The 26,956-nt window shown below is 45.4% G+C and overlaps 1 protein-coding gene across 3 annotated transcripts in view; it reads right to left on the bottom strand.

Moving 5' to 3' along the window:
* Positions 1 to 1,481: 1,481 nt before the first annotated feature.
* The window catches only part of FAT3 (FAT atypical cadherin 3), a 372,853-nt gene continuing 347,378 nt past the window's right edge, over positions 1,482 to 26,956 (bottom strand). For 2 of the 3 annotated variants that reach the window (XM_056858070.1, XM_056858072.1), the window contains 7 exons: positions 21,315 to 21,783; positions 16,653 to 16,806; positions 15,485 to 16,137; positions 14,408 to 14,521; positions 11,604 to 11,663; positions 3,028 to 3,063; positions 1,482 to 2,317 (listed from right to left, as the gene is read on the bottom strand). In XM_056858070.1, the coding sequence (XP_056714048.1) occupies positions 1,692 to 2,317; positions 3,028 to 3,063; positions 11,604 to 11,663; positions 14,408 to 14,521; positions 15,485 to 16,137; positions 16,653 to 16,806; positions 21,315 to 21,783 (2,112 nt within the window). In that variant the 3' untranslated portion in view covers positions 1,482 to 1,691. The remainder of the gene's footprint in view (positions 2,318 to 3,027; positions 3,064 to 11,603; positions 11,664 to 14,407; positions 14,522 to 15,484; positions 16,138 to 16,652; positions 16,807 to 21,314; positions 21,784 to 26,956) is intronic. The other variant, XM_056858071.1, reaches the window with a different exon arrangement.

The following is a 26,956-nucleotide window of genomic DNA, read 5'->3' as shown; positions in this document are numbered from 1 at the left end:
TTTTGAGAGCATATACCCTGAAAATCATATTGGTCTGTAAGGCGCTGCTGGACTTAAATCTGGCTCTTCGCTTGCTTATAGGTAGAATATGAATACTGTACCAGTACTTTAAAGCAATGTGTGTGTATATGTATGCATGTATATAAATACATACCCACCCACCCAAATATTTTCTGTTGTGTTTAAATGGCACATGGGTATCAATGCAAAACATTGCTAAAGCCAAAGATTCTATATCCCCCCAATCAAGCCCCAATTAAATAAAAGTGTTCGGACATTTTTGACTTTTACACACACCAATTCAGGGATGTCGGATCAGTTTCTCAGCGGAGATAAACAGAAGCCCTGAAGAGAGTGCAAACAACGTGTGCTGAAATTCCATGTGCCAGCCTCCAGTGGTCATTGCAGAAGATGAAAAGATATCCTTCAGCCACAGTGTAGGAAGGGGGGATTTTGACGGATGCAGCTGTGCATACCTTCGTGGGGCTATTTTTGTCAAAATCCCCTCTTCTGTCCAGCTAAAGGAGAGCCCTGTTCCCTAGTAATGTCTGCTCACTCATAAGAGCTGAAAGAAAAACATGAGCCATCTTTTCCCCCTGCCCCATTTCATCACACCAGGGCACTGGCTACCATTAAACAGCTGCTTGGCAGCAGATCTACATTGACTCATCTACCACTCAGCCTGTGATCAGCAGAGCAATGTGCGGGGGTGGGGGTGGGGGGTCTGTGCTAATGTACCACGACCTAACCCATCCAAGTGAGGGCCTGCGGCGATTGTCCCATTGCAGTTTCTACACCAGTGAGAGGTGGGGAATTCGGACACGGGCTTTCCCCCGTGTTTAATAAGGTCCCCTTATACCTCTCCGGCCTTTCATTTTTGGGAGCTGGAGGTGCGGTCAAAGCCTTTGAACAAAGTCGTTGTAATTCGTTTGCTATCTCTAGAGCAGTGGTTCCCAAAGTGAGCAGTACCACCCCCTGGAGGGCAGTGGGATTACCTAAGGGGGCACTAAGAGGCAAGGGGGGTGCTAGAGGTGGGCCCCTTCAACTGTGTTGTTGGATAGGGTGGGGGGCGCTGGGGTTGAGTTTGTGGAACCAAGGGGGTGGTGGCCCAAAAAATTTGGGAACCACTGCTTTAGAGCGTTACAGAAAGGAATGTGCTTATAGACTAGTAACTTTGAAATTGGATGGGAATTTTTTTTAAAGAGAATTACTCAGCTTTGCCAACTGGGTTTCCTTTCATTCACTATATGGATGAAGTTTAGCATATGCAGCAATATATGGATGGGGACTATTCATATCTTAATACTGCAAGTGCTTTAGCCTCGTAACACTTTTAATAATATAATACTGGACAAAACGAGGAGAACGAAAGCTTGGTCCTGTGCTGAATGTTATCCTCCTGGGGAACCTCTCCACCTTGCAATAAACAGGAAGATGACCACACCAAGGACTTGAATTTTGATACCAGGGAACCATTCTCTGGGAAGACCTTTCGCCTCTTTGTACGTGCATGTACAGTACCAATTTCTTGACAGGGTTAAAAATGGGTTATGTTATATTTCTGCCTGGCCCAATATATATATATATATTGAGAGAAATCTATTTTCTTAGCAAAAAAAATTTGTTCTTAACAGTTATGCTATGAATGGGACCAAACAACAATAACAACAACATCAACAAAACCAGTTCCTTCACACTTGAGTCTGGTGATGGGTCTCCACAAAGGGAATGTGCATGTGATGGTGATCCAGACAGAGCTCTTCGATGCTTTCGTAGTCGCTCATGGCGACCTCCGAGTCATCAAAGCCGCAGCCCACCGAAACATCAGACGAGGACGCGTCCAGGGAATTGTGTAAGGACAAGGGCTTCTTTGTTGCATTAATGTTTTCCGTACTTGGTCCCGGGCCAACACCAAAAGTACTAAATTCATTCCCAGTCTGAGAGCCGCCGTTGTCCATTTCACTGGGAAACTGATGCGGAGGGAGGTACTGGCTCGGGTGGAACTGTGGCCGTCGCCGACAATCCGGGCTAAGTGTGCTGGCCATGGAGATTGGCTGCGAGGGGGGAAGTGCTTCGTAGTGGTCTGGGTAGTCCTCCGGGAGAGGAGGCGGTAACTGGTCCTGGTTTAAAAACTCCTCCTCGTGTGGCGGTGGGTAGTCACTGTCAATATCGTAACCACCAAGGTAATAATCTGTTTCCAGTTCTCTCGTGCTCCCGTGATGCACCGAGCTGCCATCTGCTGTCTCATAATTGGGCACTTCCTCAATGTCAGATAAGCGAGCGCTCGGCATCCAGTCAGAGGTGTCCCAGTGATAAGCTGTGGAAGGAAGCAAACACACAATGAACCCGGAGGGAGAACAGAACTCTTAGCGGAAATGAAATCTACGGCATGCACCTGCTAGGAAGCAAATCCCTGGGGGGTGGGGTGAGGGCTCAGCCAATCTCAGCTGCATATGCAAATAATTAGCATGCACCACAATGCTGTGTTGTTCCCACCCCCAAACACTGGCCAACCATGCTCTGGCCATAGTTGGTAGAAGCAGTCTTATGTAACAATGACCACAATACGACACAACATGACACGACACAAATATTTCACGTTGGCAGATGCCATTAGAAAATAAAGGAAGCAAGAAATTAAAAAATGCTAAAAACCTAAAGTAAGGTGGAAGGATGTGGAAATCCATCCATCAGTTAAATAAATAAACACATTAATAACAGCTAGCATGCTGTCACTGCCGTGCTCCAACCTGGATCTGGGGAGAAAAGTAATTACACAGGCACATAATGTCAGGTATGAGAAAAAAACAGCTGATTCCTGAAATTAAAAAAAATGATGTTTTTTTTCCATCAAAGGCCATCAAAATATGCACTGTAACATGCTTAAACATGCAGAATCCGGGAACGGACTGATCCCCGAAGTGGAGGCCAAACAAAGCAGATTAGTAAAATGTTAAAAACAAAACAAAATCGAGCTGGTCCCCAAGGCAACCCTCTCCCACTCGTCGCGGCAGACAGAAAATTCACCTCTGTTGTAGCTCTGTCCTTGATCGATACCAGTAACTGTCAAATATAAAGTGAAAAAGAGCGACACTGGAAATTCTCAAGTTTGAAACCAGTACAGGGTTAAACAGACAAATTGTAGAAAGTAACCAAGAGTCGTGAGACAACTTAAAACCAAACGAGTTCACTGAGGCATAACCATTAAACCTTGTGCCACAATAAACTGGTTACTTGAAGGTGTCTGGTGACTCTTCGTTAATTACAATCAATTTTATTACAATCCTAGACCAGCCGTCTCTTTGTTAATTTGGCTCCAGTAGACTAAAGGAGCAATCCTAAGCAGGGCTACTTGGAAGTAAGTTCAATGTTATTCAGTGGGGCATACTCCCAGGAAAAGGTCCTTAGGATTACGGTCTAACATGGCTACCCTCCCGGAACTGCAGACATATCTTACACTGTAGTATCTGGTTCTAAAACAAACCAGGGTCAAAGTATTAAGCAACACTTTAGTTTTAACATCAACGGGGAGGGGGGGGAGCTACATTTTCTAAGACAAATATAGACAAAAATTGCATTACATCTATTGTTAGGAACATATACTTTTTCTCACTTCAAACATGCACAACTGACTCACGCACACAGTTCTAACACAAACATCTAGACATTTCTGTTTTAAACTGCAAAGAACAGTTTATTTTCTCTCTTGCTCAGTTTTGAAACAGAAAAAATAAAAATCTACCATTCTCAGGGCCGGTTCAAACAAATCTGGGCCCAAGTACGCTCAGATACCACGGTGAGGGGCACGGTATAACAACCTGAACGGAACAGAATAGAAACGTGGTCAATGGGGCCACCCAAAGGAAACATGACGAGTCCACGCCTAAGGCAAAAGTATTATGGGGTTTGGGAAGCTCAGCAGCGTGCTCTGCGGTGAACAAATGTCTGTATATGTTGGATTTTATTAGCACCACAAAGAGAGCCTGTAGGGTATGCTCCCCCCTTCATATTTGGGTTTGTCTTACTGAATGATGCCTTTACCATATTTAGGTTTTTTAAACTGTTCCTCAATACAGGAAAATATTCCTTCCTGAGTAATGCAAGGTTGAACACAAAGGGCACCATATTCTGATAAACTTTGTGACTTTGCAGACATCTGGACAGATAGAAACTTTGAAGCATTGCTTTCTGGAATGTGGTAACTTTTGCAGTATTCGGGACGTGTGGATTACTCCTCTTTTTTATGATAGTGAGGGGTTGCTAACGTCAGACAAGGTTAAGAAACTCTTGGCAGACATGGATTTAGGAGTCACAATGGCTGTGGCCAATTTTTTTTTTTGGGGGGGGGTCACGTAATTAAATCAAAAGGATCTCAAATTTGGTAACTGGTTGGTTATTTAAATTTCTTATTTCTGTTGTGTCTAGAGTGACGTCGCTCAAGGCCCGTGGGCTAAATAAGCATTATCATTAAAGTAGGTTATCATGGGAAAAGAATGGGCAGTGTTTCTCCTATCCCCATGACAGAAGCTTCAGTGCAGAAATCAGGGGTGGAAACTAGTCAAAGGGTCAAAATTACTGACTTTACTGAACAACACTCCAAAAAAATAACCAAATACTGACAAATTACTGACCAATTTAATTTCAGCCTATCGATAAATTAGCATTTTAAAAGTAAAACTGGGACTTCATTTTAAAAAAAAAATTATTTGGCTTCCACCATCCCCATAGCCAGCCATCACACACTTTTTTATTGAATTAAAAAAAAATGAAGATAGAACAATGTTTTCATTATTGCACTAAAAACTTTAAGGGGAAAAAGATGCCCTTAAAAAAATAATAGCGTACTGCAGATAACAAAACAGCAAAACTCATTAAAAATCATACATGAAATAATCATTATGAGAAAACATAATGACTCAAAGACTTGTCTTTACTTCTACTTTATCTTTGTTTTTTTGCTGAAGAAAGAAGTTATCCATGAACGCTTCTGTTTCTTAACAGTTTTCTGCGCTGCATCTGCATGCATTTTTTCTTGCCCTCTTCTTCCATTGCTTTCTCCACTCCTTCTCGCATAAGCTGTGCCGTGCGGCATCCCACTATGTCCTTTTTATCAGCAGCCCCCTTTATGCATTTGGTTGCATCACTTAGCAACATTCGAGCAGTCATCCTCTTCTCGCTCGGTTCTTGTCTCTGCTTTTTCCAGTTTTGCTTCCTCCTCTTGTATACTATCCTTTTCACTATCTTCTTAAACCTTTCTAACTCCTCTGCCTTTTTAGTTTTTTAATTAATTTATTTATATTTGGGCTTCTAGCCTGCCCTCCATCCCTGGCCAGGGCTGGGCTCAGAGCTGGTTACATCAATTAAAACAATAGTACATACAATAAAATCCCGCAAATTCAGTCCTATTAAAATATTAATTCAAAATCTAATACAATAGGTGCTCAGTGACTCCCCGTAGAACCAGAGCCAGCCAGAGGGAAGCAATCCGAGCCCCCTAAAGATCCGATAGATCGAAGAAAGAAAGAAAAACTGCTAATTTTTCCCTTCTTCTCTTTAATTTCTTTTTCTTTTTGCTATTTCTCTTTTGCTACTTTTCTTTTTTCTTTTTGCTACTACTCTTTAATGGTATGCTGTTCATCACAATATTGCTTGTAATGAACACGAGCTGCTCTCTCCATCTGTACAAGCTCCTGTGTGATATCAACATGATATACCTTGTTTTCATATACATGATATAAAGTTTCTTTGACCAGCGGGTGTGCATTCAAAGTTCTCTCTGACATGCTGGCCCTTTCATCGGTCAAAATGCGTCCAGATTTTGAAAAACCCCTTTCTACCATGCAACAATGATAATGATGCTTTCACCACCTTGGTAACCAGTGGGTACTTTGGATCCCCAGATGGTTTTGTCTTTTCAAAGAACTGATTCCAGTATGTATCTATGCGACAAGTTTCACTGGCAGTTTCATCTTTGAATCTAAGAAGTTTCCATTCATCAGCAATCATGTCCATTGGGAGTGCTGCTGCTACTTTCATTATATCATTGTGGGTTCTTTCTTTGACTCACTGCGCTGGAGCAAAACATTGAAGATCTTTGAGGATAGGCTTGACCAAAGATGACTGAAATAAAAGGTGTTTGCAGCCTGCTATGAAATGGGTTTGTTTTTTTTTGCTCCCATTAAAAAGAGTGCCTGATCCTTTTCAGAACATTTTTTTCAGTGCATCACAGATTCTACTTTCACTGATTAATTATGTTTCTATACTTTGTAGAAGAGTTCACCGAATCACTTTTACTCTTAGGAACAAAGTCCTTAAAGTACTTCCAAAGTGCTGGTCACTGTTCAATCAGTCTCGTGGCAGCACTCTCTAGTGATAACCATCTGGAAGAAACATGCTGGGGAGGGGCTGTGGCTCAGTGGTAGAGCATCTGCTTGGCATGCCAAAGGTCCCAGGTTCAATCCCCGGCATCTCCAGTTAAAGGTACTAGGCAGGTAGGTGATGTGAAAGACCTGAGACCCTGGAGAGCCGCTGCCGGTCTGAGTAGACAATACTGACTCTGATGGACTGAGGGTCTGATTCAGTATAAGGCAGCTTCATGTGTTCATGTTTCAAAAAAAGATGGTTTGGGATACCGAGATCTCTTTGAATTTTTGTGAACTTCTCCCATCGTGATGGCCACCCATAAAAAAACACAACCATGAAGAAGGAAAATTAAATTTGATGCATCGTCTCCTAGTTCTTCCATGCCCCTATGGAATGCATTATGGTCTATGTGAATGTTACAAGTGCCAATATCTACCAGAGGCTGTCTCTCACCCATGAGTTTAGTCACAGTCTTGTTGCCATTTGGCCCATCATTACTTAGCATTAGCAGTTTTGACTGAGGAAGCTGTGCCGAATCCAAAGCTTCATCAAGTTTACTGTTAATAACTTTAGCTGTTGCCGATCCCATAAAAAAGTCTGGAGGTGCCTGGTCACAATCGTGTTTTTGGTTAGTGACCAGTATCTAATAACTACCTGTAATTCTTTGTAAGATGCTGCGCTGGTGGTTTCATCATAGCACAAGGCATAATATGCACCATTAAAATCCTTCGGCAACTGTTTTCTGAGGTATGGGGCCAGCAGATCTGTTGTTAGATACCGTGCCTTTGTCCTTGAGAAGGAAAAATCTGGGGGCACTGCATTTGGAAACATAAACTTGAAAGTTTCCCCAACATGTTCACAAGACAGCTCAAAAGCAAAAGCTGAAATAGTTTTCAATGCCCAGAGAAATTGTGCTCTCGTTGAACTATATCTGGAACTGTAAAGTGGAATAGTTCCTGTGCAATCTTCAGGTGCAGCGGGGCTACCAGAACTAGTTTCCTCCGGCGTACCAGGACGAACTGCTGACAGATGTAGCTGAGATGAAACCAGTCGATTGCAGCGCTCATCCTTATGATTACGAGAAAAAAAATGTTGTACCTCAAACTGAACTGAAAAAAAAATCTGTCATCTCACTGGGAAGTTGTCCTGCTTCTCCCAAAATGCAGGAACAAAAACCAAAACCCCGCAGATTACAGTCACGAAAAAAAAAGGAATACTAACTTTACCAACCAATTTTTTTTTAAAAAAAAACTGACAAATTGCTGACCAAGATGAAAAAGCTGGCTCTTGCTGACCATTTTCCACCGATGAGAAATCAACAGGGGAGGCTTGTTAAGCCAAAGAGCCAAGCGTAGGCTTGGAACCAGCACACTGTGTCTGTGGGTGGACAGACTTCTGCCCGTGGAACATGTCTTTCTCCTTTCACTTTGGTCCAAAATGCCCCCTAAAATGTTGCTCTGAAGGGGAAGAGAGAACCACCAGGAGCAGCACTGGGGGGTGGGTGGGCTACAGCACGAAGATGGAGGAAAGAAAGTCACGCTCTGCAGGCAGAAAACCTTCCATCCATGGAAGTGCCAGATCCATGCCCAAGCCAGACTGCTAATGTCTGCCCATGAAGCTGCTGCCACCGGACAGACGCCAATTACAAAAGCCAGCAAACCGAGCAGAAATTTTTTTTTTTATATACAGCAGATCCAGAAGTTTCTCTGAGTTTATTTTTAGGGATGTATGGTCTGTATGCCCTGACCTGGACGGCCCAGGCTAGCCTGATCTCGTCAGATCGCAGAAGCTAAGCAGGGTCAGCCCTGGCTAGTATTTGGATGGGCAGCCTCCAAGGAATGCCAGGGTTGTTGTGCAGAGGAACGCAATGACAAACCACCTCTGTCAGTCTCTCGTCTTGAAAACCCTATGGGGTTGCCATAAGTCGGCTGTGGCTTGACGGAACTTTACATACACACATATGGTCTGTATGGTTATAGATTTTGAGGACTAGGAACTAGCTTTTTGTTTTATTTTTAATGGTAAAGACCAGTGGTAAGACGAAATTGACGGTACCGTTTGATTTTTTTCAATAAGACTTCCTCTTTGATATGTCTTTCCGAGGAAATATCAAAATATCTACGGTCATCTGCAAAGTTCTGAGGACACACAAAGTTGTGAACTGGTGTGAATTAGCAGAGTAGCTAGCACCTTGCGATCTGCTTGGTACCAAGCGCCTTGCAATGAATATTGGTCTTTTTGAGCGAGTCGTTAAGTAGGGCTGCACTAAATACTGCTAAATATTTGGGCAGATTTGGAACAGGTCAGCACAGGACACTGGCTCCAGAAGTCACTCTGGGCCATACGGAACATGAGATTTTAGCCTGAGTTCGAGCTGGGCATGTATGATATTCAGTACCACCCTGAATCTCTCTCGTAATATGTCATTTGTACGACACGTACATGTACTTAGTGCAATTGCTTCACTATCTCTGCACCATCCTGAGTGTCTACACCAGAATAACCTCCTGGATGGTTCCACTGTACTGGTGGGACCCTGAAACTTGCAATGTTGAATTTATGCAATGATCCCTTACACCTCATCTCAGTCCCCCTTTAGCCCTGTACAGGAGACCACAGATTAGGTTTATGGAGGTAATATCCTGCACCCCTCTCTCTTGGCACGCAGCTGTTCTCATGGCAGTGACAGATGTTCAGTGGAAACTAAACTAGCAAAGTGATGAGCAGAAGGAAGATACTTCTTTACAGTATCCAGTGGTCGCTGCACAGGCAGCACCGTCTGAACCGGCCCTGACTATTCCAAAACAAAAACGAAAAATGAAAAATGAAAACAAGCTGACTCAAATGATAAGGATCAGACACCAGGAATTCTTCTGGTTTGCTCAATTTCATGCTCACGCCCCACTCAGGGTGGTATTATTATACTGAATGTGTGAATGTACAACTAAGCCCCGTTTATCTTTACATGACGCAGCAGAATCTCACCAAGCTTGACCACCACACAAAAATGAAGCCAGTTCCTTTCCTTGTCGGTTTTTGAAGCAAGAACAACACAAGCAAGGTTCATGTGACGTCAGAATTCCCAACTGCAAACAAAAATCTCTTTAAAACTTTCCCAGAAGGGCCGGACTCAAGTGGTCAAGCACATTTCAGATGGTAGCCATGTTGGTCTGCAGTAGAATGGCTAGATTCGAGTCCACTAGCACCTTTAGAGACCAACGAGATTTTCGGGATGTAAGCTTTCGAGTCAACGCTCCCTTCGTCAGATCTGGCAGAGTGGGGATTGGAACCTTGTCTACCAGATCCTAATCTGACACTCTAACCACTACAGCACACTGGCTCTCAGCTTTCCCTCCTTCGTTTCCTTGGCAGCCGCCACCATGAAAAGTCTGGACGAGTTGCAAAAGTTGTGTGATATAGCAAGTTGTTCGGGTGAGTTGTGTGGTGGCCACTGTTGGACCTGGCTAAGCAGTGCAAATAGTTAGACTGGAGCAACTCTGCACAGGAATATACTGTAAGTGGCCTTATGTAAGCCACCGTCTCTCCACCTCACCCTCAATCTGCATGTTGGGAGATAATCCTGTTGATCTACCTGACAGCGTTGTTGTAACGGTTATTGGTGTAATCCTTGACCAATAAACTTCTTGGTGTAGTACAGGGTTCCCCAATCTTATTGAGCCTGTGGGCACCTTTGGCATTCTGACACAAAATGGTTTCCACAAAATGGCTGCCCCAAGAGGTGGAGCCAGGCACAAAATGGTGGTAGCAGCTTACCGTCAGTCACACAGTGAAGATTGTTGTGCTGTGGTGGCAGCTGCACACAAAGCAATGTCTTTAAAAATCTTCACAGCCAATCAAATCTTCAATGGCCAATCAGAAATCCTGATGGGCAAAAGCCCCACCTGGCCCCAACCACCATCTGAAAACTCTTGGCAGGCACTAGGAAACATGTTGGCGGGTGCCATGGCACCCAGAGGCACCACATTGGGGACCCTTGGTGTAGTAGTTAGCATGTTGGGCTAGGATGTGCGGGACCCATGTTCAAATCCCGCTCTATCACAAAGTTTGCGAACTGGTCTTGGAGTGATGATCAGTCTCTCTCAGCCTCACTCACCTGCCTGGGTTGTTGTGAGGGTGAAATGCAGGAGGAGAGACCAACACGTGAGCTCCTTGGTTGGATGGGCAGGATAAAAATGTAGTAAACAACGAGGAGGACTCTGGTTCACAAAAGCTTATGGCATGACACATTTTACTGGTGATTCTTTAAGAAACTGCATTACTAAGATTATGTGTGTGAACCATAACACATCTGAGATCAGCTCCTACTCTGTATATTAATTATTAACCACTGCGTCATTTTGCATTGGGTAAGTTAGGCTAGGGTTGCTACGCAGAGGCAGGCCAGGGCAAACCACCTCAGTTTGTCTCTTGCCTTGAAAACATTATGGGGTCATCGTAAGAAGGCAACAACTTGAGGGCACTTTCCACCGCCAAGTTAGTTGTTGACACTATTGCGCCTTGCTGAATCCATTTTTGTTGGAACCTCCTCTGAACACTTACTCTAGGTGTTTTCCCCCAGGAGTGTCATCCAGAAAAATTTGGGGTTGTCTTAAATCCACATACTAGTTAGAATTATGTAAGGTAATACAAATATTTTAGTGTATAACCCAAGGATGTCAAACATAAGGCCCGCAGGCTGGATCTGGCCCCTTGAGAGCTCATATCCAAGTCAGCCGAGGCAGCCCCCCACCCCACTGCCCCACACTCTCGATCTGGGCTGGCGAGGCATGGCCCGGCCTGACCAAGTGACATTTATGTTATATCCATCCCTTGTAACAGTTGAGTTTGACACCCCTGGTATAACCTATTTTCAGGGGGTGGTCATCTTCATTCAGAGTTGTCTTCCTTTTGGGTAAACATGATATTTCCTCTGGATCACCTACTCTCTATTGAATGACTACAAAAGTCACTGCGCACCAGGAGTGGGGGTAGGGGGAGCCCAATTATCTGAATTGACCCTTAGCCATCAACTGAAATAATAAAAATAAGTGTTTTGATTCCTTGCTCAGGCACTTGACGCCATATTTTTTCCCTTTCTTTCATGACCTTGCTTGTGTTGTAAATCATTTGGCGTGGTTTGGCTAACGAGCACGAGTCGATGAGATTCTGCTGCGGTCTTTTGTGCGTGGGCAAACAATACACGACAACGCGACGAGAAATAATGGAAAAAGATTAAATACCTTCGTTTTCTATAGTGTCAACTACATTGTTGACAAGCTGTATGACAGTCACTATGGAAGCTTGTGGAAAAAGGAAAGCAGAAATAAAGGGAAGGATAGCTTTATGTTAGTATTTATAGCACACAACATTGTAAGGTTACCAATACTATATTCTCAGAGACAGATTTGCCGGGTGGAAGGAACGGGTGGAAGGAAGGCAGCCCCAATGAATTATGCAGCTTGAAAGACATTTCAATTTCAGATAATCCCATACAATTTTTTCTCCCGCAACAGAAAAGCAAATGGTGATACATTCAAAGCCAGCACTTTCACAAAGCTCATATGCCATGATGAATATCAGCTCATAAATTCGGGCAGGATTGTCCAGCAGATTCAATTAACCAGGACAGTATCTTGTCTACCTGACACTAATCTCTAATTAATCCTCGTTTAAAGGCCTCTAGAGGCAGTCTGCTATACTCGGAGGGATCATTATCTTTTCGGCAATCGTAAGAATCTGAGATAGTGTGAAAGTCTTTTGCCTTCAGTCTTTTTTTCTTTTCTTTTTTTTTGCAGGGAGAAGCCTTTTACTGATTATTTACTGCCCATGGGATAAAGCCCTTGGGGAAATGACCAGGTTCACCAGTCATAATTAAAAAACCATTATCAAATGGCTTTGGTTTAACAATTGGGTTTCATTTCATTGCAGAAGAGGAGTGGCCCCTTGATCCGTTGTTTTGCCACGTCTCCTAGTGAGACCATTTTGAGGTAAAGTAGCCTTACACACATCATCCCCATTCCGGACTACTCCATGTCCCGAAGAAAGTGTCACACAAAGAGTGTCTCAGAGATAATTGCTCTGAGCGATTCCTTAGATCAGTAGTTGTCAAACTACTACCACAAGTGGTCTTTGACTTTCTCGCAAGTAGATTGGGCGGCTCACACTCCTGAGGCCTAGGCCTCTCGCCTCCCGGCAGCAGGGACGGAGCTGCCACGTTCCTTCCTTTTGCTTGCCTGTGTTCTGTGGACCTGTTCATGCTATGGTGATAGGGTTGCCAGGTCCTTCTTTGCCACCAGGGAGAAGTTTTGGGATGGAGCCTGAGGAGGGCGGGGTTTGGGGAGGGGAGGGACTTCAATGCCAAAGAGTCCAATTGCCATAGCGGCCATTTTCTCCAGGGGAACTGACCTCTATCAGCTAGAGATCAGTTGTAATAGCAGGAGATCTCCTGCTAGTACCTGGAGGTTGGCACCCCTAGGATGCATTCATGCATCTCCTGGGTTTCCCCCAGGAGTCCACTGCTCCGAACCACCATTCTGAACCACTACACCACGCTGGCTCTTCAAAAGGTTTGACATTCACTGCCTTGGAGAGGAGCCAAGTCACATCTAAACTGTTCTGAGACCTGAACAACATGTAATGGGATGTTGATTTAGATGGGTTTGTTCCCTTCCTTACCCTGCCCATCCCTGGTAACATGGAGGTCAGGAAGAAAAGAACATGTGACATCACTGCATTAGCTCCACCCACAGGCCAGTTTCATTGGCTTCCGCTTGTGACCAGAAGCTAGCCTAACTGGGAGAAAAATAGTCTCGGGGAAGAACTAGCACGAAAGGCTAGGGCAGTGAAGAAGGGGTTCAGTGTCCTCTTTCCCCCAGATTCTCCTGTGCAACTTACCCCCCTCTGCATCTTGGGGATACTGTTTGCCAAAGCAACCTGTCCTCTTCGGGGAAGAACTACATTTTCCTCAATTGCAATACCCGTTTACAGTCCTTTGTTTTTGGATCCCATCTCACACACAAAAATGATTCTACCCAACATTAAAAGGAAGCAAACACAAAGCAACCCCAGAGATCGATTTCTTTAGAACGTTTTTTTGAAGTTTTCAATTAGGAAGACTTTCAAGCATCCTCCCGCACGGTGACCATTTGGTTAAGAAAAATGTGGCGGTCCATACAGAATACGCAAAGCCGAAGGGCTCTTTTCGATTCAAAAAGGCTTAGGAACCACTGGTGTCAAATGTCTTTCAAGTTCTTGATTCCTTTCAACTAAGTATTCAGCCATCAATGATAACTTAACTTCACCCTGCTAACATCTTGTCCAGGAATATCCACCTTGCACTGTGGAGCAGGACATAGGGCTGAATCCACCAGATTGAATACACGCTTTCACTTCGCATGGCTGGAACAGCAATTTACTTAGATGGAATTTATCGTTCCCTGCCTTACATTCTGAAGGTATCCTACCATTTCTCCTAAAACTCTTACATGCCCAGGGTAATGCTGATCGCCACTTTGGGGTCAGGAAGGAAGTTTCCTCCAGGCCAGATTGGCCAGGGATCCTAGAGGTTTTTTGCCTTCCTCTGGGCATAGAGCAGGTGGAGTGGGGGGGGGAGATAGTTGTGAATTTCCTGCATTGTGCAAGGGATTGGACTAGGTGACACTTGAGGTCCCCTCCAGCTCTATGTTTCTGCGATTGGGAGCCTCACAAGCAAAATGTGCTGCAGGACAATGGGCTGCAGCAATGAGGGGGGACCTGAAAAAAACCACATCTTACTGTTCCACTGATGTAATTTCCCCTCATCAATGCAGCGCCCTATCCTATGGTACGTTAACATTTTGCTTACGAGGCTCTTCTGATCCTCAGAGTTTCGGAACAAATGGCAGGCTGTTTGAGAAAAGGTGGGGAAAGATCTGCTCCATCAACACCTTCCATGAACTCTCCTAGTGAATCCATCCCCTTTGGCATAGTTCTCTAGCCGCACGACTGATGAAAATGAAGCCCAAATTTACAGTTGTGGCAAATCATACGATAACGATGCTCTTACCATTATCGTCACCGGAGTCCGACTGGTAAGAGCTGAGCGACTGAACTTCAGAATTGCTGCCTTTATTACTTCCTGAGAAACAGGTAACTTCTTCAGCGTCATCAACTTCTTTGCCTGCATATAGACGAGAAACGACACTGGGTAGGGTGGGTAGACTGATCTCTATTTCAGCTGTAAAATGCGAGGTGCACACTCATTTTCACTTCACTTGGCTGGAACGGTAATTTACTTAGCTGGGAAGTAATTACCAAATCTGCACATCAAGACACCTGTCAATCAAGCGGCTTCAATTATGCAAGTGAGTAACGCGACCCAAAGTGTTTGCAAGTGATCATCATGATGGAAAACAACGAAGTAAGAGTTCCAGGCATTACATGTTTACTGCGGCAAATACTCATCAACCATGGGGGGTAATGGAAGGGCCAATGTGGTGGTATTCATGGGTATTGTGATGTGGGGCAAATACTCAGGGTCGTTTTAACACATGGGCAGTGGCGCGGGGGCCCCATGAGCATAGGGGCCCCATGCTAATCAATGTATGTTGTGACTTCCTGTCAATGAATAAATAAATACTATACTAAACTATAAATATTTGTTATTGGAAAATGCATATTTAGTATGTGTTTTACTAAAGATAATGCACAATATTAATGTTAATTTGGGTTTGGATTAAGAATAAATGCTGAACTATAATGTGAGAAAGGACTTGTTCGTTATGGAAGCAGAATGTTTAAATATTTAGGCCTTGTCGCAAGCAGACTTACATTATTTTTTCCAGATGAATAACCCTTTGAGGAGAAATCAAACATAATGTTTTGAGTGTTTTGTGTTGATTAGTCTTGTTTTTAAACGTTTAAACATTGATTTTGTTGGAAGTATCAATAAACATATCTTTAATTTTATTGACCATTTACATTTTTATTCCTGTGAGTGTTGTGTGGGTTGGGGGCCCAGTGCACTGCTTTGCCTGAGGGCCTATAATGCTGTTAAGATGGCCCTGCAAAAATATATAAAATGTGGAAGGAAACAACGAAGGGAAGAAAAGGAATCCCCTGTATCCCCCATGCCAGTACTCACCTTCAGTGCCGTTTTCCCAGGTCTTCCTGATGGAGTCACAATCCGAGCGGCACGGAGACACAGCCGGTAGGTTGGGAGCCACGCTGCACACCACAACCCCCCGCCTCGCGGTCAGGATCCGGGGAGACTCTGGATGGAAAGTTGTCATCTCCTGATGCTCCACCCCGAGCCCGTCCACTATCTTGTCCAGGTTATTTCTGGAGTCACTTTGAAAGCAAGGGGTGTAGGCCATCGGCCTCACGGGGACCTGAGGGGGCCCCACCTCTTGGTAGATGTTGCGACCATCCCCGCTGTTCCTCATGTTTTTAAACTGAATCCCGTTGCTTTTGTGAAGCAGTGCGGCTGTGGCCGGGTCTTGGACCAAGGTGATATTGTTACGGGAATAGTTCTTCCGGAAGACTTTCTTGCGGAACACGACGAAGAGGACTACCAGCACAAAGATGACGAAAAGGACCACAGCGATGCCGATCAGCTCTTCTTTGCCCACGTAAGAATGTCCGGCCTGGATGTTGGGGACCACCACTGGCCTCAGCCCACAGTGCTGGCCCACATACCCAGGAGTGCAGTTACACAAAAACGAGCCAAAGACATTGACGCAAGAGCCACCATTTTCACACTCCTCTCTCTCACATTCATTAATATCTTCTTCACACCTGGAGGGGGAAAAAGAGAGGTGGATAAGAGATTTCAGTGCTTAACATGGCACCCAAATCCCTTTGTTTTGCTTATTTTTAAATAAGAAATCTGCCTTATCCTGAGTCAGACCTTTGTCCTATTGAGGTCAGTACTGTCTATTCTGATTGGCAGCGGTTGTGGCCTTTCACGTCACCTATTACCCGATTCTTCCAACTGGAGACACTGGGGATTGAACCTGGGGCCTTCTGCATACCGAGCAGTTGTGCTACCACTAAGCCATGGTCACTACCTCCATAATGAAAATGATCTCATAAGAAGAGAAGAATACGTGGCGCTTATACTGAGTCAGGCCAATGGTCCTGGAGCCCTGATTGGCAGTCCAAAGTGACCTTCTCAGAGAACGGCGCAAGGTATTTCACCGGAATGAGAGAGGGTAAATCTGTACCCTTGTACATGACCTACAGCGTGCTCAATGTATGGCTCTCTGAAGCACAGGGGTTCTTCATGCTCCAGGCAGTACAGGCTTACTTACGTCACTCCTGTCAACCCGTTCTTGCAACTGCAGATGAAGGCGCTGCTGATGGGATCGCACGACCCTCCGTTGCGGCAAGGATTCGGAAAGCAGGCGGTGATCTCTGACTCGCAGTTGCGGCCTGTGAACTGAGACAGGCAACTGCACTGGTAACCTAGGAAAAGCGGTAGGAGGGGAGGGGGGAGAAGGAAAATGTCAGAGATGACTGGCCGATAAAAATCTCCAAGCAGAACAGCCTCAGCCTGGAAGGTCAGCATGGACTGTAGGTAGACCACCTTTGCGTGGGTCTTCATTTCCCTCTAGTGGCTGGCTTTGAAACTCGCTGGTTTTAAGAATCTGCATCTTATTCTGCTAGCCAGCGTCGTTCCACAGACACAAGTTGCCAGCTCAGTTCAGCCATAACCGCCAGCCCCAATGAGGCACTACACGACTGATCCTAGCAGGAGCATTAGGTTGACTTATTATTTTACTTTTTAATTAGAAGAAGAAGAGTTGGTTTTTATATGCCAACCTTCTCTACCACTTAAGGGAGAATCAAACCGGCTTACAATCTCCTTCCCTTCCCCTCCCCACAACAGGCACCTTGTGAGGTAGGTGGGGCTGAGAGAGCTCTAAGAGAGCTGTGACCAGTCCATGTGGAGGAGTGGGGAAACCAACCCAGTTCACCAGATTAGCGTCCGCCACTCATGTGGAGGAGCAGGGAATCAAACCCAGTTGTCCAGATTAAAGTCCACCGCTCCAAACCACTGCTCTTAAGCACTATACCACGCCCCGTCTTTTCTCTCAATGGGAACCCAAAGAGGCTGACATCATTCTTCTTCATTTTATCCTCACAACAACCTTGTGAGGTAGGTTAGGCTGAACGAGTATGACTGGCCCAAGGCGACGCAGAGAGATTCTATGGCACAAGTATGGATTCGAACCGGGGTCTCCCAGATACAAGTTTGACACTCTTAACCGCTACACCACACTGGCTCTCCTCAATCTCAGTCTCTCCTCTCTCCTCTAAGACATTAAAGTCTTAGATCCATAATCAGAGAACTCAGATAACAGCCTGTTTTGTTCAAATCACTAAATGCGACGACACTGTTTTGTTTTCATAAAAGGAATCGGTAGCTTCTCTTTGGAGGTAGAACCAGCTAAGAATTTTGCTTCCTACATTTTATTTCAGGTTGAATCAGACATTGCACAGTTTGGGACTATATATCTGATATACATTTTAAAAAGTAAAGGGTGAGTAATAATAGTTTCCAGAGATCTGTTTTCCCTCATTAGGCAACCTGAAGTGGCTGTGATTTAAGAACATAAGAAAGGCCAGGCTGGATCAGACCAAGGCCCACCAAGTCCAGCAGTCTGTTCACACAGTGGCCAACCCGGGGCCTCCAGGAAGCCCACAAGTAAGACGATTGCAGCAGCAGCATCCTGCCTGTGTTCCATAGCCCCTAATATAATAGGCATGCTCCTCTGATCCTGGAGAGAACAGGTATGCATCATGACTAGTATCCATTTTGACTAGTAACCATGGATAGCACTCTCCTTCATGAACATGTCCACTCCCCTCTTAAAGCACTCCAAGTTGGCAGCCACCACCACATCCTGGGGCAGGGAGTTCCACAAATTAACCATGCTCGAGTCAAAGTACACTCTCAGCAGCAGAAATAACTTGGTGTGGTGGTTAGTGTCAGACTAAGATCTGGGAGAGAGGAGCTCAAATCCCTATTCGGCCACAGAAGCTCTCTGGGTGACCTTGGACCAGCCACACATTCTTAGCCTAATGTACTTCAAAGGGTCATTGTGAGTATACAATGGAGGAGGAGATACTGATATTGTAAGCCTCTTTGCCTTCTCATCGGGGAGCAAAGCAAAGTATAAAGTGTTTCCGATGGTCGTGCAACATGGACTAAGGGCCCCAAGTTCCATTCCATTGCGGCTGCAGTAGGTCCCTCTTCGCCACTGGTGGGAGGTTTTTGGGGTGGAGCCTGAGGAGGGCGGGGTATGGGGAGGGGAGGGACTTCAGTGCCATAGAGTCCAATTATCAAAGTGGCCATTTTTCTCCAGGGGAACTGCTCTCTATCGGCTGGAGATCAGTTGTAACAGCAGGAGATCTCCAGCCGCCACCCTGAGGTTACCAACCCTAGGCTGCGGCCAGAACCCCTGCCAGCAAACGCGACTGCCCGCCAGTCTCGAACGCTGTGCTGCAATCTGACATAGCACGAGGCATCCCATTGAATCTGATTTAATTATAGATGCTCTCTTCTTTTGTACACGGAGGATTGTTTGGCCTAACTAAATTATTTTGCCTTGGGGGAGAGAGGGGGATGAGAAGAAGGAGAGAGCGGCCCTGGCGATGTCACAGCGGATTGCTTTATAGATCGGCTGATGTATAGTTAGGGCCCATTGCTTTAAAATTATGGCACCATAACAATCCTTTATTTACATATACTGCTGAGACAGTGGGAAAAAAAGAACTCGAGCAAATAGATTTCCTAACGAGAGAGAGCTGAACTATCCCCTCGGGGTGTGTGCTTTCCGATGGCAGCGGCAGCGTACGGAGACCTAAGCAGCTTTGGAGTGCAAAATGCCGCAGCAAGCTGGCCTGACGCGAGCGGTTTATATGCCTCTCCTAATAAAATGGACCCATCATTTGGAGATGAATGTATATAGCCCTTTCCTCCCGGCAGCCAATGTAAATGGCAAATCCCCAACCCTGGGGAGGGAGGGAGGGAGGACGGGAGGAAGGGGGACATTATCCTAAAGTGATTTGTTAGAAAGGTTTCAATTTGCACATCGCGCTGTTTGCTGAGCAACAGTGTAAAGAGATGCCAGCGAAATCAATAGAATGAGGGAAGTCTTTCCTCCTTCCCTCTATTCATGCGGGGAATGCTTGACCTAATTTGTTATACAAAGTCCAAGTTAAAGTTCGGCACTCGTTTCATCCTTCCCCCCCTGGGGGAGGGGACATAAATAATCTCGTTTAGCAATTTTCTCGAAAGCCTCTCCATCTTTTGAATTATTACCCTTCCCCTCCTTGCTGCCTTCCACGTGCTCTCTTTTCTTAACCTCCCGTTTGCAGATAAAGAATGCTTAAACTCACAGGTTAGGGCTGAAATGCGCCCAGGTACTGCCTATCGGATTCTCAACGCCCAGCCTGCGGTCTAGACATTTAATACGCCAATGCTCCTTCAGCTGCGTGGGCGCCGTTTTTCAGTTTGGCCGACTTACTCTTGGGCTGACTCGCAGTAAAACGAAATTAAATTGAGAAGCAGTAAATGTGAACGTTCAGACCACCGAAGGATTCTCTGGCCCAAATGAGGCAGAACTGCACAGATGGTGATGGTTGTAGAGAGTGAGGCTTGGCTCAGATATCACACAGAACTGTGGTTTAATTGTATTATAGGGTGATCCTCTGAACGCGGGCCACTCTACTAACTATCACCTGTTAGGAAATGTTGAACCAGGAACTGATACCTCTGAATGCCAATGCTAGGAGACAAAATCAGGGGAAGGCCTCAGCCTCTATTTTCTGTTGCTGTCCTCTAGAGTAACTGGTTGGCCACCGTGTGAGACAGGCTGTTGGACTGGAAGAACCCCTGGCCTGATCCAACAGGATACTTTGGTTATTATATCCTGAAGTTGGTTAATTAGCCATAGTTTATCTTAACGATGGTTCTAAATAAATACATGGATTTTCTGGCTTAATCCTGACACTGTTCTCACAGAACTGCGAATTGGGTTTACCAGCTGGGTTCCAACAGGCCTGGAGAAAAAATGTCCTGCCCCTTTAATAGGGGCTTAATAGGATGTTACTTACCAGGTGAAGTTATTTACATTCCTGCCATGAAAAGCTTCCACTGTTCATTTTAACTCATTAAGCTTTTATTAAAGGGGCAGGGCATTTTTCTTCAGGCCTGGGCCTCCTTCTTTGGAGGTTTTTAAGCAAAGGCCAAGAGGGCCATCTAACAGCAATGTTGATTCTGTGAACCTTGGCAGATCATGAGAGGGAGGGCAGGAAGAAACGAGTCAGTGTTTGGTTCTCGTGGCCCTTTCTTACATGCCCAGGGTAATGCTGATCGCCACTTTGGGGTTTAATTGTATGGGCCCCTGAAGGGGCTGACCCCCTCCTCCATACAAAAGCACTGTAAACTTTACCTTGCTTTTCTATGGAGAAAGGGGGCAACCCCTTCAGGGGCCCATAAAATTGGAGCCCCGTCCCAAACTTTACCAAACTTCGTGGTTCATGCAAGGAGAGTCACTTGCAGCTATCATGAAAATTTGGTGACTCTACCTTAAAAAACACCTCTCTCCCAAGCTCCTAAAAAAATTCCATATATACTATAATGGACCCAAATTTTTCCAGGAAACCCGGAAATAAAGCCGGATACCCATTTATCAGTATGGGTATTCAGATTATTTCAGGTTCACTTGAAAAATCCAGGCCAATGAACCCAAACATAGCGGACAAATGGGGGTAAAATTACTAAACTGGTAGTGTTGTGGGTTCAATCCAAGAAATGCTATGGGGAGGCATGGGACAGTTCTACCATCTTCTGAAGTCTGGTGCTAGAAATCTTTCTTCAAAAGACTCCCTGCACCAGAACCCCCAAACCACACCAAGCCCTCTCCCAGAAAAAGAAAACAGAATGTTGAATGCAAGATATTCACCACCAGATGGCACACTTGTGCAAGTCCCTCCGTTCTGGCAGGGGCTCCTCTCGCAGGCATCGGGATACAGCACGCAGCCGAGCTTCAGCTCCGTCAGGCCGACCACTTCGGCAAAGGTGCTGCGCTTGTTTTGCAGCGGCAGCTCGTTGTTGTTCAGGATGACGGAATCCAGGCAGCCCTGAAAACCGCTCAAGACCTGCGTGGTCCTCTTGTCTGTCAGGCCGCGGACGTTATCCACTTGTACCTGGGCGCCGAAGTAAACTGAGCTGTCGGTGCTCAGCGTCTGGAAGTAGAGCGGGGCCTTGCGTCGTTCCACGTAACTGTCGTCCAGAGACAGGCTGGTGAAGTTCCGATTCAGCTCGAGGAAGACCGAGTGCCAGCTCCCATCATTGACAGCCCTGCCGGAAATTCCCAGGATACCCGGGCCGGTACCGCAGTCCAGCTGGAACCACAGCTTGCCGTCCACGATCTGCAAAGGGAAAACCCTAGCAAGTCAACATTTGCAGCAGAATCCTTGCATTTATGCCAGAGCTCTGTAGAAAAAACTATCAAGCAACTTCACCAGCATCAATACTTACACATGCCCCACTGTTACTTAATCACAGAAAGGCAGCAGTTGCATTTCATGTGTAACTCAACTCCAGCCAAGCGTAGAGGTTTTGTATCAGTCAATATGTGTGTAGCTGCCTGGTGTGGATTTATGGTGATGGAGGAAAGTGCAGGCAAGTTGCAGCTGAATTATGGTGACCCCTGCATGATTTTCAAGCCAAGAGATGAACGTGGTCTTCCACTGCCTGCCTCTGCGTAACAACCCTAGACTTCCTTGGTAGTCTCCCATCCAAGAAGAAAAAGAGCTGGGTTTTATATGTCGACTTTCTCTGCCACTTAAGGAAGAATCAAACCGGCTCAGAATCACCTTCCCTTCCCCTCCTCACAACAGTCACCTTATGAGGTAGGCGAGGCTGAGAAAGCTCTAAGAGCTGTGACTAGCCCAAGGTCACTCCTCATGTGGAGGAGAGGGGAAACAAATCCAGTTCACCAGATTAGCCTCCACCACTCATGTGTAGGAGTGGGGAATCAAACCCGTTTCTCCAGATCAGAGTCCACTTCTCCAAGTACTAACCAGGGCTGACCCCGCTTAGCTTCCAAAAGATTAATTCCCATGATGAATGATGGATAATAATGCTTAGCCGTGTATACAACACTTGGTGAGCTCAATGGACTTCACATACATTATCACAGTAATACATACAATAGCCCATTAAAGTAGGCCAATATTATTACCATATTGCAGATGGGGGTCTAAGTCTGAGACAGAGCGATTTACCTAAGCTCACCTGGCAGAGATATGATTTGAACTAGGGATCTCCTGGATCTTAGCTCAGCTTTCGAGACCTGATAAGATCAGGCTATCTGGGGCCATCCAGGTCAGAGCGAATTTCATGACTATTTTGTTTCCATTTTAATGTTGGATTCTTTTTTCATGATTTTTCAATGCTTGGGACAAAAATCATAGCTTCCTTGTTCCTAGCCAAAGTAATATTTAATACTTTTTTGATAGGTTAAAAAGTATAAAAATGCTGTGCAATCGTTCATAACAGTAAGGCTGTATTCACCCTGCATCACGTTGTCTTTACATATGGGACTCTACGCTTGCCTTTACACAATTATATTCTAGACCCTTAAGGTCTGAGCCCAAGAGGAATCTTTTGCAAGCTGAGATCCTGCGAATAGCTTGAGTTGGCACTTTCTAAATTAATTTAGAATGCGAGAAAAAGGACCCAGAACCTGTAGGCGCTGTCTAAAGCAGGCCCGCGAAACTTCGGTCACATCAAGCTGAACACCGCTCACCAGCCATGTATGGGAGTCCTACGTGATCCCGAATTTCCAGAGCAGCGGGCGTGTTAGTCTGTTGCCGCACAAACAAACAGGGGTCAATAGGCGCATTCTATTTTTGCTGGGACTGCAAAAACGAGGGCGGGGAAGAGAGACTGAGATTGCTAGCTCGAAAACGGCAGCTCGGAGAGACACGGTGGAATGCTGGGCCTACCAATTTAAATGCAAAAGCAGAGGGAGAGGCGTGAATTTTGAGATCGAGTAGAAGGAATTCTTGTGGACAGAATTTTTCATATAGAGCCTATTTCCCTGCATATGATATGCATTTCGTTCCCCACCCAAAATCTATTATACGCTGAAAGGTGCATCGTATACATTTCACTGCAGGGATAATATGCTTTTCAGTCTGTCTAAATGAAGTGCCAAAGACGCATTTACAAATATAGTTACACAGCATATATATCAGAAATAATACAGCAGATGTTAGTGCTAAAATAGGATTTATAGTTCTTTATTCCTGTTCTTTCTGGCTTTTGCTTCCTCCACATTTCCCCCCACTTTAGGTTTTACAACCTAAAGTTAAGGGACACCCCACCCCACCTTACCACTGAAAGTTTATCACTGTTACACTGAGGATTGTTGTCTTTAATTTCCCATTATATTCTACTGGATGTTACAGAGGCATTTCATTACATACTGCACTGGCCCCCACTAGGAGTATTTTGTAACGCTTTAGTGTATAGATGAGGATAGCAGGTGACAACCATCTTGAAACCTAGGCAACAGACCGAGGCATCCTAAACAAAGTTACACCCTTCTAAAACCATTGAAGTGTGTTCAGGATGTATGGGGGGAATACTGTAAAAGAAGAAAAGAGGCCTGAGAAACCAAGCACCGAAACAAACATCTGTTACATGGGCTCTTCAACTAAATGATTTGCGTCTTTTCCAAAGGTCTTTTCCACAGATTTCTTTGTAGAGAGGATGGGTCACAGGTTATGCATGGGGTGCAGAGTAGGGGCACGTTCTTGGTCCTGCATCACAGGACTTGCAATGCCCACTTAAAAATGGCTGTACTAGACCCTAGGTTCCCAAGTAGAAGACTGAGGCTGATCTCAGTTATCTGAGGGCTGCTGGAAAGAAGAGTATAAAGTACGCGGATAAGGAAACATGCGTGTGTCTGCTAAGTGCCGTCAAATCACTTCTGACTCACGGCAACCCTATGAATCAATGTCCTCCAAAATGTCCTATCCTTAACAGCCTTGCTCAGGTCTTGCAAACTGAGGGCAGTGACTTCCTTGATTGAGTCAATCCATCTCGTTGGGTCTTCCTCTTTTCCTGCTGCCTTCCACTTTTCTTAGCATTATTGTCTTTTCCAGTGACTCTTGCCTTCTCAAGATGACCAAAAAAGGAAACATAGCTCACCTGTAAACAGGCTTGCCAGTCCTCTGGTTGGGGTAATGTTAGCTGCATCCCTACGTCACTTCTGGGGAAAACCCTGGAAATGACATAGGTAGTTCAAGGAATTGCCAGAGACACTATTGTTTTCCCACAGATTTCCTGGCGATTCCTAGAGCTACTCTACATCACTTACAGGTTTTTCCAAGAAGTGACGTAGAAATGCAGCCAATGTTGCATGCCTCCCCATGTCCCCGCCCCAAATCTTCCCACTGGTTACCAGGTTTGGCCTGGCAACCCTACCCATAAAATAGGGCGAGCCCTTTATGTAAAGAATCAAATCAGTGCCCATTCTACCAGAACCCTGTGTATTTTCTTATTTCCCTCTTTGTTCCCGTCTCTTCCTGTCGTGCCACATCCAATAGATTGCAAACCATTCTAGCCGCCATTCCCTTTTACTTGTGACAGAGTACTTAGTAAGATTTTAGGAGCTTAAAATAATGTAGAGTCATGACAATCCTGGAGCAGGTTTAGGTGTGGGTAGCTGTGGAGATCTCCAAGCTGGGCCAAAAAAGCCAGCTGGAGATGTAGAGAGGAGACCTGTAAGAATTTGTAAATAATTGAACACATGAACACATGAAGCTGCCTTATACTGAATCAGACCCTTGGTCCATCGAAGTCAGTATTGTCTACTCAGACCGGCAGTGGCTCTCCTGGGTCTCAGGTGGATGTCTTTCACATCACCTACCTGCCTAGTCCCTTTAACTGGAGATGCCAGGGATTGAACCTGGGACCTTCTGCATGCTAAGCAGATGTTCTACAAACTGAGCCACAGCCCCTCCCCTAATTGGTGAAGGCAGTATGATGGGTTGCTCCAGCATTGGCCATTTTGTCTGGACACCATTTGTCCATGCATTTGTGCTCTGAGAACACCAACGATATCACTGGCAAAAGGAATCAATTCCAGAAGACCAAGCCCTACTAGGAAAGGTTGAGGGACCTGGGAATGTTCAGTCTGCAAAAGAGGAGGTTGAGGGGAAACATGATTGCTTTCTTTAAGTATTTGAGGGGTTGTCACATAAAGGAGGGCAGGAAGCGATTCCTGTTGGCAGCAGAGGATAGGACTCACAATAATGGGTATGCATTATGGGCAGAAAGGTACCAGCTGGATATAAGGGGAAACTGTTTTTATGGTAAGAGTAGTACAGCAGTGGAATTGGCTCCCTAGGGAGAAGAAGAAGACTTGGTTTTTATACCCCACTTTTCTCTACCTTAAGGAGTCTCAATGCGGCTTACGATAGCCTTCCCTTCCCCTCCCCATAACAGACACCTTGTGAGGTGCCGGGGGCGGGGGGCTGAGAGAGTTCTGGGAGAACTGTGACTGGCCCAAGGTCACCTGGCAGGCTTCATGTAGAGGAGTGGGGAATCAAACCCAGTTCTGATTAGAGTCCACCGCTGTTAACTATTACACCACACTGGCTCCCAGGAGGTACTGAGCTCCCCCTCACTGGCAGTCTTCACGCAGTGGCTGTACAAACACTTTTCAGGGATGCTCTAGGCTGATTGAGCAAGGGGTTGGACTAGATGGCCTGGATGGCCCCTTCCAACGCTATGATTTGATACTTCCCATGTTTCCTTCTGTCTTTTTCAGAGCTGGTTTGGGACAACAGTTTTGGTTCCGAATGGGACTGCAGCACCTAGCCTTTCCTGTATGGACTGGCAAAAAATGTTACTGATACTATGGACAGGAGGATTGTGGGACAGGATGACTGGTGGGTTGTGTCCCTCTATTTCCTGATGGTACTGACATTTTTAAATGTCCCACAATGTGGCTTCTTCCCTGTTATTTTTACACAGTTGCTGCAAAAGGAAATGAGATCAGGAAGTGTTTAATTAAAAGAACATTTATAAAAAGGGGTGGGGGTTGGGGAGAAACATGAACTTATTTCACTTGCAAGTGTGGGACTTTTTAATTACTATTTTCTGTGCTGCTTCAGTGTAATTGTGCTCCTGGAAGTGATTAATTAAATAGCCAGTATATTGAGGGCACGGGAGAAACATGAATTTGTGATTTTTTTTCCTTTGCAAGTGTAAGAGAAGTGATCCCTTGTGGAGCTGGGGGTCTCGGTTCCCATCCATCGGGGCACAGAGTGGACAAGTAGGGCAGGCCTATAAGCACTGCTGACAGCCTCTACTCTGGAGGAAGTCTGGCTTCTGAAGAGGCATTTGCTCTAGCTGACAGTTAGGGGGCTGCATCCAGACTACATTTTCTATCAGCAGAATGGAACTTTCCTTCCATACCCCTCCCACTCCAGCCCACTGATTTTCACGAAATGCTGCTCACGGGGGATACAGACCCTGAAGAATGAACACATGAACACACGAAGCTGCCTTATACTGAATCAGACC

Source organism: Euleptes europaea, chromosome 12 (genome assembly GCF_029931775.1).
Source record: "Euleptes europaea isolate rEulEur1 chromosome 12, rEulEur1.hap1, whole genome shotgun sequence".
In the NCBI taxonomy this organism is placed as follows: domain Eukaryota; kingdom Metazoa; phylum Chordata; class Lepidosauria; order Squamata; family Sphaerodactylidae; genus Euleptes; species Euleptes europaea.
The sequence above is the reverse complement of the archived record's forward strand: the minus strand, read 5'-3'. Positions and strand labels throughout refer to the sequence as shown.